This window comes from Salvia hispanica, chromosome 2 (genome assembly GCF_029641045.1).
Source record: "Salvia hispanica isolate PSC_SH4W2 chromosome 2, Shi_PSC_v1, whole genome shotgun sequence".
NCBI lineage: Eukaryota > Viridiplantae > Streptophyta > Magnoliopsida > Lamiales > Lamiaceae > Salvia > Salvia hispanica.
The window spans coordinates 33,611,779-33,630,367 of NC_142693.1; the positions used below are offsets into that span (position 1 = coordinate 33,611,779).

The following is an 18,589-nucleotide window of genomic DNA, read 5'->3' on the forward strand; positions in this document are numbered from 1 at the left end:
GAAAAAATTTGAGGTTCATATAGTCTAAATCGAGCGAAAAAAACAAGATGAAACTGGGATTTGTCATTCATTCATCCCATCCTGTTTCTATATAGTTTACTAATTTAATAGTCTACAACATATATTAGTAAGAAAAATTTATTTGTTCGAGTTCGGTAAACAAACCAATTTCCGTCACATGAAAAATGTGACCATCGTGTTTGTTAAATATCAAGATCAATGTCTAACCAATTCATTAATAGAAATACACCACGTTTAAGGCAAAACTTAAAACTATTCTTTTTGTCTTCTAAAAGATTCCAACACTATTTAGGAGTAGTACTACTAATTAAAACTCCTTCTGGAAAAATTGTACAATTCATTTTTTTAGCCTGAACCCAAAACCAACCCATAGCATTTTATTAATTTACACATATGTTGATAACTCCGAAATAAATGAAAATATATTCAGATTAATTAATTAGTGTTTATATAACTGTATATCATGTCAAACTGGATTGACTTCTATTGTTATGGACCATGACAAACTGGATTGCCTTTCTTGTATCTTGCTATTTTATTTATTTGTTTTAATGAATAATGATTGTGTGTTTATCTTCGAGTTTGGTGTTGCTCATGAGTTGTTTTTCTTTTAGCTAATCTTTTGTCATACTTTGATTGACCTTCTACTATTTTGAGTAGTTGATTTTTTAGGCTCTTGAATAGTCTTTGATATATCGTGTGCTGCTTAGAGTGTCCACGGTGGGAGGGTCGCGGCCCTCGACTCGGAGGTGGCTCAGGCGCGGCCGCCCACTGCTAGAGGTGCGAGGAGGCGCGGCGGGGGTAGGGGGGTCCCATGGGAGAGGCGCGTGCTCAGCCCAGCCGATGCCCTTGGGCGCGAGGCGCGACCCTCTACTGCAGGGGGCTGAGAGCCACGGCCCTTGGACTTCCACCGTTGTGGTCGCCAAGTTTTTTTGGGAAGGGCCAAGTTTTGGTGGCTTGGGCATGCCGCCACAATTGGACACCCTTAGACTTTCTTCTTAACAAAGTTAGGACTTTTATTTCATACTATATCACACTCATTAGTATAAGACCTAAATGTGAAAAAAACCCATAAAGATTAAAAGTTGAGGGTGAATTTGATGTGGTCCAATGGTAAGTAAAAATTAGGGAATTCCGAAAAGTAGGTAACGAAATGATTGAGATGCTTTTGTATGATATATATGGATACTGTCATGCATGTGAAAGAGTACAATCACAAGTTGGATTATAGTTAAACAGCTTATTGCATCATAACAAATTCTTAAAGATTCTTTCGTATTTGTACTAAAGAGTGGGATCTCTCCTTTGTAAATAAAGGGAGAGGTTGGCTTGGATTCTATCTTTTGGATAAGAGACTTTTATTGAAAAAATTCATTAGATACAATTATACTCCAAGATTGGGGTTGCATCTAGTGTTCTATAAAGAGTGACTAAATGTAGATTACTCAAAAAATTATTGTCAAAGTTATGACCTCAAAATGTAGAATAGATCTCATATCATAATAAACTTTTGAGTTGCCTCTCTTGTTATAGCAATTAGGAGTAGGGGAGCATCATAGTCGAGGAGCTATAATATATAGTATGATGACCATGATGATTATGATGATGAAAATGGATGGACGTTGATGAGTCCATAAAATCATCATAATTCAGAGTACTTAGAACCGATGAATGTGAATGAAGTAGCAATATGAATGAAGGAGAGGTGGTCAAATCCAAAATATGCAATTATTACTGAGAAGAAAATTTGTTAAATATTAGTACTACTAGTATGTTACTTTTTGTATTTATGATGTATGTAACGCCCATATTATAATACTATTTACGGGCCTTTCTAAAAAGCAAAGTCATTAATTATTAACTGTAAATGTCACTTGGAATATAGGATAATAATTGGGGGATATTCTATTCACAATATATCCAATATTCATTTTGCTATAACTATATGACTAAAATACTAGTAAGATTATTCTGGCAGGAGCTGTCTATAATTGTAGGAATGATGCTCAAATCATAAACTGACATATGTGATTAGGCAAAATACATATGTCTTTCTTCTTTTAATTTTTTATTTTATTAGATACAGTATAAATTTTTTTATTTGAGCAAGTATTTGTACTTTTATATTTAATATTATTATATTCTTATTTAATAAAATTGGTCATTTTCGTTATATATAAAATAACACATCATCTATTCATTTAAATAAATTTCACATAATATCTTAGCTGGATATTTGAAATAACTATTATACAAAAAGGCTAATATTAAAGTTCAAACAAAAAAATCTTCTTCGTTTTGCTATCTCCTTCAATGAATTTATTTGGATGTATAGTTGAGAGAGGTTGTCAAATAACTCAACAATCCTATTGCGTTTGGTTTATTTTGATTCATTAGAATTAGAAATCACTACCGACTCTGCTCATTTTTGTTGGGCTCATGAACGTGTATTTCATAGATTTTGCTTTAATTTAATTTTTGTATTGCAGAGTATAATCTTTCTTCACCTCCTATTTTCAGCAATCGAGTTCATTCTTTTAGCAAATTTACAATTTATTATGGAACTTAATTTAATCATAAGGATATTATTTAGATAACCAAAAGTGAAGGAAAATCATTACATAAGGTTCCAATAAAGTAAAAAAATAATAATACAAGGATAGTTATGCTGAGAATTTGATGAAACAAAAAATAAAAACATAAAGATCTCCATTTTATCTATTAAAAGAAATGTAAAAAAACAGACATGAACATTAATGATGTCAATGCATATTGATGAAAAAACAGATATGAAACAGAAATTAATACCAAGAAAAGCCTGCATTTACTCATTATTTCTATATGCATATTTCGAAAAATAACATATCATTTGGGATTCCACCAACAGATTTTTGAATAGACTACCAAAAACGAACACAATATATACACATATATACTAGTATCAAAAGAGGTACTAATAGAACCTAACGAATTTCGATTCCTCCTAAATTTCAGGGTTAGATATAGTTTATGACAAAAACTTTATGGCTCAATTGTAAAAATGATGAATCCAACTTAAAAAATATAAAGAAATGCCATCTTTTCACTTAAAAGTTGTAAAATAACCGATCACTTTCACCAAAAACAGTAAACTTTCAGGCCATTTTTTATGTTTATTAATATTCAAAAATTTGCAACCAGACCAAAAAAGCACTTAAGCCAAACACTATATACAACTACAGGATCAAGTATAAGTTAAAAATAAAATACTAGTATTATTGAGAGCAATTATGCGACAAACATTATAAATAAAAAGAAGGTACAAAATTCTTGCAAAATTCTACAAATCTTACTGTAGATTTATACTATGCATTACTGAATACACCTTCCAAGACAAGGGAGCACACACCAAGACATATGTTGCCCACAGCGAAAGGTCAGTCTTACCCCTCAAAACACTCTTCCCATTCTGCCCCTCACCTTCCCCCAAATTTACATGACCACACATGCATTTGGATTCTCGTCGCTGAACATCTGCGTTTGAGCATTCATCTGCTCGTGCACGTATCTATGCTGCTGGTAGAACTGCTGCGGGTAGTAGTTGTAGTACATCTCGTTCTTCCTCAGCTCCATCTTCAGATCCTCCTCCTCCGCCGCCGTACCAGCCTCGCCGGATTTGCTCTCCTTGCCGTCCTCCTCCGCTTTCTTAGCGTCGGATTTTTCTCCGTCCGATTTCTTCTCTTCCTTCGGCTTCTCCTCCTCTTTCTTCTCTGGATCCACCTTCACGATGGCCGCGTGCTTGCCGGTTTTTTTGTAGACGTAATCGGCGAGGGCTTTCGGCTCCATCATTCCTTTCACGGTGACCTGTGAGTTCGCCAGATTCGCCTCTGCGCTTTCAATTCCTGCAAATTAAATTGATTTTGAGTTGAATTGCTCTTCAATTGACCTAGATTCTCTCTCAATTAATCGAAATTGAAGGAATTTCAGAGCTTCAATGGCGTGAAGATGAGAGAGAGAGAGAGAGCGCACCTTTCATTCTGAGAATGCGCTTTCTGATTTCCTGCGCACAAGCATCGCAGTGCATATAAACCCCCAACACCACAGTAATCACAGAAGGCTGCAACCAAAATTGAAACCAGAGCTCAAATAATGAATCTCACCAACAAAAAAACTCAAAAATCGATTTGAAATTGAACTTACCTCCTCCTTTTTCTCCTCAGCTTTGTCCTCCACCTTCTCCGGCGGCTTCTCCGGCTCCTCCGGCGGCGTCGGAGGCTTCGGAATCGGAGAAATGAGCTCGACATGGCGGTGGCTCTTCCGCTGCACTCGCTTGAAAACATTCATCGGATCTGCCCTCTCGCCTTTCACCACCACCTTACTCGCTCTGCAATCAGTTATCACATTCTCAACTCCTGAAATTAAAAAAAAAAATAGAAAAAAATAATTAATTAAACCAATTCAAAATGAAAAACTAACAGTTCTACGTGAAATCAAATTCAAATTAAATTGATACCTTCAAATCCTTTGAGACACCTGCGGACTTTCCTCGCGCAGCCCTCACAGTGCATGAACACCTTCAAAACGATTTCCTGAGGCGGCGGCGGCGCCTCCGCCTCTTTCTTCCCATCCTCCGCCGCCTTCGGAGCTTCCTCTTTCTTCTCCTCCGCCGCCGCCTTCGGAGCTTCCGGCTTCTTATCCTCAGCTGGCTTTTCCTGCACCAAATTCAAAAAAAACAAGTAAATAACCAACAAATTTGTTGGATATATACAAATATATTATAACAGAGAGAGAGTGAGAGAGAGACCTCGCCCATTGGAGAGATACACCTCGAGTGCGTGTAAATTACACACAGAAATGAAGCAGGAGAATTGTTTGAGTTTATCAGATCTAGAGGCGGGCTGAATAGGGGTGCGTCATCACTATCACTGACGTGGCTCTTATATAGTACGTGGAGTGGTGTGGTTCGAGAAGGTTCGATTGCTCGAGATTAACTTGTCCACTTTTCTTATCCCGAATACTATATTATCCGGAGATGTATTTTAATTATACAAAGGGGAAGAATCATAACTTCATAGGAGTACTATTAATTTTACTGGATATTGTTATTAAGTCGAGTCATATTTATTCAACCGAATAACATTAATAGGAGTCGGTCGGATAAATCTAGATTAACTTGTCGAATTTATTTATCTCATTGAGTTTAATTTTAATTATACAAGGAGGAAAAATCATAAATTTGTAAGACTATTATTAGTTTTACTGGACATTGTTACGAAATTAAGTCGAGTTATATTTATTCAACCGAACAACATTCATAGGAGTCAGATTATGCAAATAATCAATCATAAATTAGTATGTGTAATTGTTTTGACTAGCCATTTTTGGTGGCCGGTGCACATACCTTTTCACCATCTTATCTAGTAATCTACTTCTATAGTGAAATTTGGAAATTGCTTCTGAATTTTGACCTACTGTTTTCAATGTGTCGTGAATAAATCGAAAAATCTGATTTTGATGGGTAATAAATTATTGAATTTTATAAGAAAGTTTTATACTCGTGTAGTGCAAAAGAGGTGTTGGAAATTCTGAATTAATGAGGTTCAAATCTCTACTGCTACAACAATTTATTTGATGATGAAGATAACAAAAATAGTGGGATCTGACATGGAAAAATTGGTGTGTTATTACTGCAAGTAAATCTCAATGATATCTCATATCTCAAAGGAAATAGTGGTCTGTCAATGACGTAGGAATTAATACTACTCAATTTATTACCTATCCGTTGTGATGGGTTAATGTATCACACCAAAATCCATAAAATAAAAATTTTGAAGTAATTGTTGTTTTATGGGTTAATTATGATCGAATATACTCCTATTTAACTTTTTTAGTGATTTTATAATTCTAATTTTAAAATTATATTAATTATATATCTAGTTCTTAATATATACGTAAAAAAATTTTGTATTAATTGTATATGTTTGAGTTAATGATCAAATATATTTGGCCTATAGGCCTTTAGTGAGTTTATAGTATTAATTAATTTTTAAAAATTTATCAATTTATCTCGATTTTTAATATATTAATTCTATTCTAATTGTTTCATCTTATTAATTCTATCTCAATCTTTTCTAATTTATTATACATTTATACTTACTAATTGAAATTTTATTCCAACTATGAGATGTGACGTGGTATGTCAAAACAAATGATACTCTCTTCGTCCCAACTAAATTGAGTTAAAGCTTTTGGGCATAGAGATTAAGAATATGCGTAGAAAAGTAAGTGGGATGATGAATAAAATGGAAAATATAAAGAGAGATAAAGTATGTGATAAAATAAAGTAAGAGTAATTAGATGTTTTGGTTTATGGCAAAATAGGAAACGACTCAACTTAGTTGTGACGTCCCAGAAAAGAATACGACTCAACTTAGTTGGACGGATGGAGTATTAATTTTTCAAAAAAATATAATGTATGCAAAAATTCACTCAATTTATTATACTTAAAAAACAATTTTTTATATGAAAATATGCAGTGTTATTTTATAGATTAAATAAAAAAACAAAATAATAATACAATATAACTTCTTACTATGTTCTAATACAATTATTTAATATTCATTTACTATTCAACTAAAGTAGATATATTTTGTATAAGAGCAATGATAATGACGATTAACGTCTGCCCAAAGCATGCCGCTCGGTATTGGCTGAGACACTTTGGTTCAATCTGGGGCTTAACCTATATCAAGTTATTTTTAATTTTTGACATATTAATGAATCATTGCGTAAAAGCCACAACAATCACTAAAAATATAGTATAAAAATTATTCTCGAAATTTCAAATATACAACTCCTATCAAAACAATTACTATTTGTATGCACTGTTGCTGGAAAATATGGCATTGCAACGAACAATACATGTAATGAAAGATGATTTTCAATGTACATAGATCCAAAAGATAGAGATAAACACTCGAGCTGACAGACATTTAATTGCTTATCTCTAGCACGTGATGTGGATAAACTTATTATACTCGAATGGACGAATATTTAGTGTTTATCTCTAGCACGTGATGCTGATGAACTAATTATATTAGAATGGACGAACATTTAAGAGTTTATCTCTAGCACGTGATGCTGATGAACTAATTATATTAGAATGGACGAACATTTAAGAGTTTATCTCTAGCACGTGATGCAGATAAATTAACTATACTTGAGCGGATGAATATTTAGGTGTTTATCTTTAGCACGTGATGCTGATTAACTAATTATATTCGAATGAACGGATATTAGTGTTTATCTCTAACACGTGATGCCGATGAATTGGCTATATGTGAATAGACGAAATATTTTTAGTGTTTATCTCTAGCACGTGATGCTGATAAACCAATATATTAGAACATACAAATAATTCAGTGTTTATCTCTAGCACGTCAAGTAGATAAATAGATAATTCGTAAAAACAAAATTATATATATTGGCAAACTGCAATAAATCGAATGAGACTCTGACAGCTTTCTCGAACCCACGTTGGTTTAAAGCTTTGTTCAATTCCCAAATACGTATATATAAACACCATAAATTTGTGACGCAACCTTCAAATCCATATATTTACTATCCCCATTTGTTTTGCGCATTTCTTTTTAAATAAATGGGTAGATGAAAACATTAAATTTATGCGGTGTATCATATTTATTCCAACGGATATAAAGATTATAATTAATTTGCACTTCGATGAAGAAGTAAGATTCGATATTTTTCAATTCTAATTAATTCAATTAATTTGATGTCATTGTTATTTACAACTATCACAATTAATTTGGTTATTCGATCTAAACTGAAAGACCAGCAAATGAGAAAGATGATTGCAAACTTAAAGTATGATAAATATATTAAAATTGCACTCAGCGTATTTATGTAATTGGAGCTAAGTATGATAAAATTTTATACAACAATGGGACTGATTTGCTCATTTGCATGATTAACGCTGACTATGAAAAATATTTATATTTATTTAATTTGGATTGTCCATTAAAATTAATTTATATGTAAGTTTCTATTTAATGAAATAAATCTCTTTTGATATTGAAAATAATTTTCTCGTTTTTCTATATTTATTTTATGAATTTGATATAAAACTTGTAGTGTTATTTAATTTTAAGATTGTTTTTTATCGACTATAATTAATTTATATATAAGTTTCTATTTAATAAAATAATTCTCATTTTCTATTAAAATATTTCGCTTCTTTTTTTTCTATTTTCATTTTATAAGTATTTGATAAAACTTGAGGTGATTATTTATGTTAAGATGATTTTATATCGACAAAAATAATTATTAGATATATTTTGGGCGTCAGACTCTCGACAACCTACCACAGTACGCAGTAGGCAATAGTTGATGGGCCATGGAATCATGCTTCCTGGTACTTATTAATTTTATTATTTGGATGAAAATTCACTATTCATTTTATTATAATGTTTTTATTTAAGTAGGACCATATGTATATAGATACTGATTTTACCTCAATTATTATGACAATGGTTTCCCAGTTCCGGAATTACCCATATCCACAACAGGAGTATTTCTTTTATAATTTTTAATTTGTGGCTTTTTTATATTTGTATGGGATATGGATTCATCTCATCATCTAAGGATTGCGTACTAAAAATTTCTTCCATTTCTTTTATGATATTTGATTTATGGCCTTTTAAATCTGTATGGGCTAGGCATTCATCTCATTAACTAATAATTACACAACAGAAATACGGGGAGTGTTATATTGCTAACTCATAACTTAATTCTTAACTACAACTAAATAATAGCCATTAGATATTCAAATTAAGGTCTTAGATCATCAATATCTAAATGTCAATAGGATCAATGAAAAACGTCAATAAGGCCATAGGATTAATTCCAAAAGATATCAATAGGGGTATTAATGTCAATGTACTACATGTTTAGTTATAACTAACTTTTAAAAGAAATTTCAAAACTTTAAATTCATATAACATATATCAAATTAAAGATAATTTCATAAGGATTCCAACGATATACTACATGCATATGTTCCGACGTTAAAATTTGAAAAAAAAAATTGAAAATTTTTAATTTTTTTATAAAGCATAAATGTCAACATACTATATAAACTATGTCAATATAATACATGTAGAATGTCAATATAAGCAATAGGTTAACATTCTTAAAGCATTGTGTTGATATTCTCAAAGCATTGTGTTGATATTTTCGAAACACTATATTGACATTTTCATCCAAAACCCTAATTTGAAGTTTTTTTTTATCTTTTTTGATTTTATTAATAAAAATGAAAATTACACGTGGCAAATTGTAGACCACACGTTTTTTAAAATCCTATAGCCTAAAATTAGTTATAGTTAGCAATTAAATGATGAATTAGCAATTGATTACTCCCCACAAAAATACTCCATAAATATGAATATAAATCTACGACTCATAACAATCAATATTGTGAGTTGTACATTTAATCACAACAACTAAAAAACTTACTTCATGCATAATTTGTTTTCAACAATTAATCAAATTGTGAACTCATTAATTCACAACAACAAAAAAGATCGAATAAGTGCAGTTTTTAATATCATCAAGGACGCTCACTTTATAAAGTGTTCTTATTGTTGATATCCCAACTAAAATTAAGAAATACAAATAGAAACGTTCTAAAAAATAAATATTAAGAAATACAAATAGAAACGTTCTAAAAAATAAATATTAAGATTATTTGCCCTCAACTAAGGGACGCTTGCTTTTGAGTCCTAAATTATGTTATTTTTAAAAAATTCCAAACGCTAGTAATTGCATCTCAATTTTTGTGTGCTTAAAAGAGTAAGTTTTTTGTAGTATTTTCGGCATTCACATGCATTGCCAATTCGATGTAAAAACAATTTCGGTACGCATTTAATTTCAATTATAGAAACTAAAAATCTCTATTGGAACATATATAAAAATTAATTTGTTTCCAAAAGAATTATTATAAGTCCGTAAGTTGCGAGCTACTATTTCTTCACAATAAAGAAAATACTAGTAGTATATACTAATTGCACCATAGACTTTTAGCTCATGGACTTGCATTCTTTTATCTGCATCAAGTAATTAGAATCAAAGTTAAAAAATACTCCATCTGTTCCGAAATAATTGAGCTGTATTTCTTTTGAGTTGTTTCTATATAGTTGAGTCCTTTTTGTTTTTAGCAAAAACTTTTCTTTCTCTTATTTTGTTCTCTTCACTTTAATCTTCATATATCAATTTTTTAAATTTTGTACCGAAAAAATCTTGAACTATTTTAAAACGAAAGGAGTAGTATATGGGCGTACGTAAGACATAAGTTGAGACAATTTTAATATAGTGGTCCAATTTCACGTACAATTTCACTCTCAAACCTCAAAACAGATAAGGCCAATTTATTTCATGACGTTGGGGACAAGCAATATTCATGGCCTAAGGACATATAGAATTTTTGATTATTTGTAATTGTTACTCTATATATATAATTAGCTAGATAGCCAAATTCTATGAATGTGCACCATTCCAAGTGGCATGTATCCCCACACTCGCACACCGATATACAATTAACTTGCACATGCATCCACATAGATATTTATTTATGTCTAAATAAATATTTTTTTTATATTTTTACATATTTATATTTCATACTTGGAATGTCTTATAACATGGTATATATAAAATGCAAATGAAATTTATATTTATATACATGTATAGTGTTACACTTTGCAAGTGGATAAGACACATCTTCATGCCAAGAAAATAATTTATTTATTTTGGCAAAATTGTGTTACCGGCTTCTACAAGAATATATTCCCTAAAATATATGTTGAATAGATGAGACGAGTTTGAAAGTGAAAGATAGGCATACTTTTTTTTTTTCGCATGTGCCAATTACTCCATAATATTTTGAGTGGTGTTATGAATGTTAATTTATAAAAGGTTTAATTGTAGCTTACGCGCGACATGAAATTTCAGTTCTTATTAGTTTAGTGTCTCAATTTTGATTTCGTTCTTTTTGTAACATTGACTTTTATTCGAATTGTGTATAGTTATAATGCTCATTAACCTTATTTATGGGGATGACCGTATACAAAAAGAAGGATATTTAAGTCTAGAATAGTTGTATATACATCCTAACAAAGAAAGTGATTCCTAAATTATGTTGTTTGATTTTCTAACATTTTCCTCATCAAATAAATTATTCTAACATTAATGTTATCAATATTTAACTAGCCAAGTATCTCTCAGAAATTCATTAGAGTCTACTGTTTTAATCAAAATATTGACAAGTTGATTTTCAAAGCGAACAAAAGAAAACTTGATCATTCCAACTTCGTCTTTTTTCTTGATGAAGTGGTAGTCTAATTCAACGTGTTTTGTACTATTGTGTTGCACCATATTTTTCTGATTCACTTGTTCCCTCTAAATTCCATCTCTACACTTTACAATGCCACAACTTTTTGCTTGTTACTTTTCTAAGTAACCGTATTTCCTCCAACAATGGTGAAATATCCTAACGTAGATCTTATGATAATAGAATTCTAGCTCAATATGCATCTGAGTGCTTTACTTTAGAATATTATTATTCCATGGTCAAATGTTCCCTTTAGATATCTACGATTCTTAATGTTGATTCAAGGTAATTGCCTTAAGGGTGATGCATAAATTGTCACATAACTCCAGTGATATTATATGCTATCAGGTATGGTACATGAGACAAATAAATTAATTTCACTACTGGATGTAGATATCTTTCGCAGTCTACCGATTTTGAGCTCCGTCTTTTATTTTAGGCCATGATCGAGTACAATTGGAGCTTCGATCGATTTACAATCTATCATCCCACTTTGAGCAAAAAAAGATCGAAAGTAACATTTTTTTTTGATAAAACGTCATTTTAAATGCTTGTAATATATCAAATTCTATGGAAGCTACTTGTATTCTGATGTCTATATATAGGTGTTCACTATTTACACAAATTGAATGTAGCAAAGTATGACTCAAGGAGAAGTGAGAATTGCTCATATTTATGCAACATGACATCAAAATAAATGTGCATGTCAGCTTCCAAATTAGGGTTACAAGTTACAACACAAATTACTATTTATTCAAGAGATGTGATTATTTCCCCAGTTGTCCCATCTGCCTATTTAGTGGTCTTGAATTTCCCTATCAAATTCTTCTGCTTTCTTTAATAAGTTGTCAATTTTATTTTCTTTTTGGCTATCTTGTAATAATTGTAGCTCGATTGCTACAAAATGTTTGCGACGTCAAATTCTAATGATTATTGCCACAGCTTTCCAAGTAACTCGATTGGAACATTATTTTAGTGAAGACTTGAAATGTAAATCTTAGTATATAAATTTAAGGGATATTGACGTTTAATATCACGAAACTTTCAAAAAGTTGAGTTTTTCGCACGAATTTTAAAATTGGCAAATAATATCACGAACTTTACCCCGTGTTTGTTTTTTCCCACGAATGAAAAAATTCTCACAAATAATATTATGATACCGATTTTTTCTCGTAATTTCTCGACAACAATTTTGAAAGTTTCAAGTTTTTCAATCTTTGAAGATAATTTTTCTTAAAGCACATCCTCCAAAATTGTTCTTCAATCTATTAAAATAACATGAATTATTTTATTCGTGGGAAAAAAACAAACCCATGGTAAAATTCGTGATATTATTTGCCAACTTTAAAGTTCGTGGGAAAAACCCAACTTTTTAAAAATTTTGTGATATTAGATGCCAATATCCCTAAATTTAATTAGATTTTAGCTATGATTTTGTATCGAATTGGTATTTACACTCAAAAAACGACGAAAAAAATTAACTTTTCATAGTCAAATGCAAGTTGCAATTGAATAATTATCGATTGGGCCATAAATTTTCATCTTTTCATCAGAATCACCCAATGAGGTGTGGGGACCTTGCAGAGAGCTCGAGGTAACTTTCTATTCGAAAAATTACAACTCATAAGTACTCGAGTTTATCACGAGTTATGGTTATTAATGAAAGAGCAAATATTGGAGTATTATATTTCATTTCACAACAATATTATATGCAAACATAGTACTATTATTTATTCCACAGCAATATTATATGCAAACATCTCATGATCTTTCGACTAAAATAGTACTACTAATTAATATTTTTTTCAAATTTTACATCTCATAAAAAACACATTTAGTTCGCTTATAGTAGATAAAAATAATATACTCATAAAAGTACAAATTTATATCATTATATGAACATGAAATACTTCATCTACTAAATATATAGTTCGATCACGTGATAGTATAGATTATAATTATAGTATTTTGCATAAGACAATGCTAACCATTTATTTATTCTGACCCATCATTCGGAGTGTTTATTTAGTTTTTTGGGAATGAGCTTATGGTTGATTTTTTAACGTTGGAGAGCTCTTATTCAGAGAGAATTTACTCTTCAAAAATAATTTATAAAGAGATCGTGTCAATTTGGTCAATAAATTATAAATCAACTGTCTAACATTATCGACGTGGGATATTAGAGTCCATAAAAATCAATCTCCCTTGATTATTGGTCACGTATGCATTGGCCATGTCTGGTTTGTTTGCCATGGCCACCATTCAGGGTCACCCGGTCCGAGCTGGCTCCCAAATGTTCTCTTTATCATGACCAGTTCCTTTGGCAAACCACCACTATGAGTTGTTCGAACTATCTATGAAAACACCATGCTATAGAGCAAACATAAAAGTTCATGCAAAAAACTAGTCTATTAATAGAAATATCATATTTAGTCCATAAATTTCACGCCAATTACCGATGTATAATCGATGTGGGATATTAGAGTATGTGACACACAAAGTCATTAAAGTTTAATATGTGAGATAAAATAAGAAATTCATATTGGATATATAGAAAAGTAGAGATGTGAAATGGTCCGGTGCAATGAGGCCATCTATCTGTCTTCATATAGTAGTACAAGATAAGAGATATGGTAAGGCCTTGTTTGGACATTGGTGAATGTACGTGTGGCTCATTCTTTCCCGCCATTATCAACATATTATTCACATATCCAATTACACTTGCAATTAAAAGATATACTCCCTTATCAGTAGTGACACAATTTTAGTTGAATCATAAGAAATGTCACAATATCTCCTACTCCTTTGGTGTAGTAAAAATTACTGCTTCTGTTTAATGAGAAAATTGCAGAGGGTGTATATTTCGGTAATTTTAAGTTTCCATTCTTTTTAATATACCTGCATCAAGATATTCTAGTAAATTCTAACGTGACATAAAATCTCATCATTTGACCTAATATTTTCTCATTACGGATCGGTCAAATTTGCAAATTGAAGGAAACCTATATGGTTACTTCCAAATGAATGGATTCCCTATTTCTTCTCAATTTTGGGTCTACCTTTTCGTACTTTCAACATTCCATTGACTTTAACGTGCCAAGATAGTGAATATATTTATCTTGTACCCTTAATGATTTGCATGGAAAAAAAAAATAAACGATTAAAAAATTTATATCGACCATAAGCATATACATAATGAAAAGTTTGATATCTGAACAAGACATTATTAAGAAACAAGTTTTACGTGTTCGGAAAGAGTGGTTCACGTCAAAAATATTCATAACAAAAAAAATGTACACTTTATATCGACTGAAGTCAAAGTTATACTCCCTCCGTTTCATTTCATAGTAGTGGAGTCATTTTTTCCATTTAGAGCGTTCCATAGTAGTAGAGTAATGTCCTTTTTAATAAAAAAATTGTATTACATTTTTTGACTCTTTACTTTTGCTTTATTATATTTTTATTTTATACATTACACATATTTTTATTAATTTTTGTACCGGAAAAAATATTTCAACTATTATGAAACGGAGGGAGTACGTAATTAAAAATTTGTCTTTAAATAAAACGAGAACTGATATAATCTTAAATTCTAGAAGAGACTGTGATCCTTTAGAATATTGCAATCGATAAAATTTTGGCGGCTTTCCTAACCATCATACTCAACACAATTTTGGCTGTTTCCAATCTTTTTATTAACGAAATAACAATTTTATATAACCTAAAAAATAAGTGATTTAGCTATCGTTCAACTTTGAATTTGACCGATCCTATGATACTGACCTTTATGATCAATCAATATGCATTGTCTATATTAGAAGCTGCATGCATTCTCAATATGTGGCTTTGCCAATCCCATGAATTGTTAAATCATAATAGTAAAATATTAATTTTGTACAAAATCATGACAAATCGATTTGGACATTTGGTGGTAAAAAAGAGTTAGGTCCTACGCCATTTCTTGTTGTTGGGTAAATATCACGTGAGATGTCGGTCATGTTGCCTATTTGTTATAGGAGGCAAAATGAAAGCAAGACAAATTATACCCATTATTGTAATAATCTATAAATAATGGAGTCGTGTTTATTTTTACTATGTTTACTAGTACATCTTTTAGTGCGTTGATCAATTTAGCTTGTAAGGGTGAATATTTGGTTAGTTTTAGTTTATACACGCTTGCACGAAGCACAATTTATCGTGTTACTGTTTACAACATTTTTGGTTGCAGTTGTGACAAATTAGTCATTAGAGCCAATAGCAGTACGAGACGAATGCGTAGCAAAATAATCGACGACTCGTGATAATTTGAGAATAAGCATGAGGATTTGGAAAGAGGTTGGGGTGAGAAATTTGGGGAAGATAGAAGAGGAGAGGTCAGTATGGATTTTAGGTTTTTGGGGGCGATGATCAATGGGCTTCATTAAGAAAAAAATACTCTTTCGGTATATAAAAAATAGCCATAAAAATATGGTAATGATTGACACAAATTTTAATGTAAAATTGGTAAAATGAGAAAGATAAAAGAAAAGTTGTTAGAGTACTTACAACTATAATTAGGACCCACCTTATTAAGAGAGAAATTTTACCATAAATAGACAGATTAATTTTAATGAACCGTCGTCAATAAAAAAAATATGATTATTTTTCGTGAATGAAAGGAGATGAAAGGAGCAGTATCATTACATGAAATTAAGTGGTTTTTATATATTTTTACATAGATAGACATATTTTTTTTACTACATTAAAAGAGGCAAATATTTACCGTTAACTCTATTTATTATTGTTGAATTAATAATGGGCCTTTGTTGGGCCATAGCTGTTCATTTAAACCACTATAACGGTAAGTTTATCATAGGATTTAATGTGCTTCATACATGTAGGCCCACCACCTTTTAGGGTGGCAAAAGCTAGCAAACCCAGTAAACTATTAACTAACCAAGATAAGAAACAAATCATGAAGATTCTTCAATGAAGAAGCCACATATTAGGTTGTGTCAGAGATGATCAAGCACGTGGAAGCTAAAATCAAATGAGATCTACAACAAAATTATCTTCATTCGGACGCCATTTTAATTTTTAACCGAGGGTTGAAAGTTCAAACAGTAACTACTCCCTCCGTCCTTCATTACCTCCGTCCGCCAGTCTCAGTCACTTTTGCCTATGTATTTTGTAAAAATGATAATAAAACAGTTAAAGTGGAGAAATAGTAAAGTAAGAGAGACAATAATGTTAATGTTAAGAAGACTTTTCTCAACATAATTCTCTCTCTTACTTTACCATTTCTCCACTTTAATTATTTATTATCATTTTTACAAAACGAGTGCCAAAAGTGACCGAGACTCCTAATGGCGGAATGAGGGAGTATCATTTTATACGTTGAATAAGTGAAATCAATGATCATATATTGAAAATGATTCAGATTATAAAGTGATAAACCACATGCAATCTATACATGATCTAAAAGGCAAATTAATATCGCAAATATAGTCTCTTAATTGCATATGCAACATGGAGAAAAGCATGAATGTCGCAGATGTTGGAATAAAGGCAAACATATCATGGTACAATAATTTAATTTGTTACACATTTATAGCTATCGCATATTGGTGGATCCCAACTAATCATAACAATGCAATTCTCTATGTTTTTAAAGACCGAAATTAAATTGGTCAAGGCACACAATAATTTGTTGAGTTGATTATGACAATCATTCACATAATTCATGAATATAAAGTATGATTTCATGCATGGACTATCGACTTAATTAGTCCAACACATGAAAAGTAATTTGTAGATATCTTAATTAAGAAATTAACTAAAATAGAGTACATGACAAATTAAACGAATGCTCTAAAATATATTGCGTAATCTTTAACGATGGCATGCCATACAAATTTACAGTATATTTAGAGTATTTATATGCTAATTTAATAAGCTTAAACTAATTTTCTTTACCTATTACTCTATTACTAGTATATGACAAATTGATGGAATAAGTATCACATTCTAAATTAATAGTTGGCGGTAATTATTGGAAATTAATTAATTAAATTGGTTGAATAAGAAAGAAATCCCAAACGAAAAGCTGCCAGCTATGCTTAGAGTTGGAAATTATTATTAGCAAATCAATTTTAGAATATTTATCATCATGTTTATTGTTGGCGAATAAGTAGAATTGGAATATTTCAAAATACAATTAGCTAGAGAATGTGAATTTTGAGTTGGAAAGTTGTATTGTTAATTAGATTCAATTTCTGATCACATGACCTTACTCTTCCAAATACTAACATATGATGAATTCCACACAATTGAAATTATGCATTGACATACAAGTTTCCATCTAAAAATATTCAATGTTTCTAATCGAATTAAAATTATGATTATTTGACTTTTTTTAAAGCATGTCTAGATACAGTTATTATATAGTACTAGTACTTATATTATAAAAATGCTCCACCAAGTTTCAGCTAAATTTACCAGCTCAAAATATTCCTTTTTAGTACATTATGGTACAAGTCCTATATAACTGGAAAGCCTAGTGGATTTCATTCATCTAAAAGAATGAAGCTATAGAATAATGTTAAGTTACATTAAATTTTACTGTAGTTTTTCAACTACCTTTCTTTTATTTTTTTCTCAACTAACTAATTATTCACTCCGTCCGCAAATAGGAGTCCCGTTTTTTATTTTAGTCCATCCGCAAATAAGAGTTCCGGTTCACTTTTACTATAAATAGTAATAGGGTCTCACCTTCCACTAACTCATTCCACTCACATTTCATTTAAAACTAATATATACAAGTGGGACCCCTATTCCACTAACTTTTTTCCACTCACTTTTCTTAACATTTCTTAAAACTCATGCTGCACATGAATGAGACTCCTAATAGCGAACGGAGGGAGTACTAACTAACTTCACACGGATACTTCATCCATCAACTAACCAAAATTCCTATTTTTTTTCCACTTTGATTCGTCTACAAAATTCAATCATTTTCTATTTTTAATAAGTATTCCATCTTTAATAAAATATGTCTCATTGGTAATGTTCCAATAGACCAATTATTTTTTCTCTCTGTCTCTTGTTTACACTATCAATTTTTAAATTAAAACTTAGTATGTTATTAACTAGTACTAAGACAATTTGCAGTGAACGGATGAGTGTGTTTTTGAGGCTTTCACATTT

The 18,589-nt window shown here is 31.0% G+C and overlaps 1 protein-coding gene across 1 annotated transcript; it reads right to left on the reverse strand.

The window, feature by feature from the left end:
* Positions 1–3,255: 3,255 nt before the first annotated feature.
* FP3 (farnesylated protein 3) lies at positions 3,256–4,957 on the reverse strand. The gene is made up of 5 exons (XM_048100237.2): positions 4,805–4,957; positions 4,514–4,712; positions 4,201–4,412; positions 4,030–4,117; positions 3,256–3,902 (listed from the first exon to the last, which is right to left on the reverse strand). The coding sequence occupies exons 1-5, from the start codon at positions 4,811–4,813 to the stop codon at positions 3,493–3,495; spliced, it is 918 nt and encodes a 305-aa protein (XP_047956194.2). The 5' UTR covers positions 4,814–4,957; the 3' UTR covers positions 3,256–3,492.
* Between the last annotated feature and the right edge of the window lie 13,632 nt (positions 4,958–18,589).

Excerpts from the sequence above, each read along its gene's own strand:
- FP3 (XM_048100237.2), bottom strand. Across the intron at positions 4,413-4,513 it reads GTGTCTCAAAGGATTTGAAG|GAGTTGAGAATGTGATAACT; the intron begins GTATCAATTTAA and ends TTTTAATTTCAG. Across the intron at positions 3,903-4,029 it reads GCGCATTCTCAGAATGAAAG|GAATTGAAAGCGCAGAGGCG; the intron begins GTGCGCTCTCTC and ends TTTAATTTGCAG.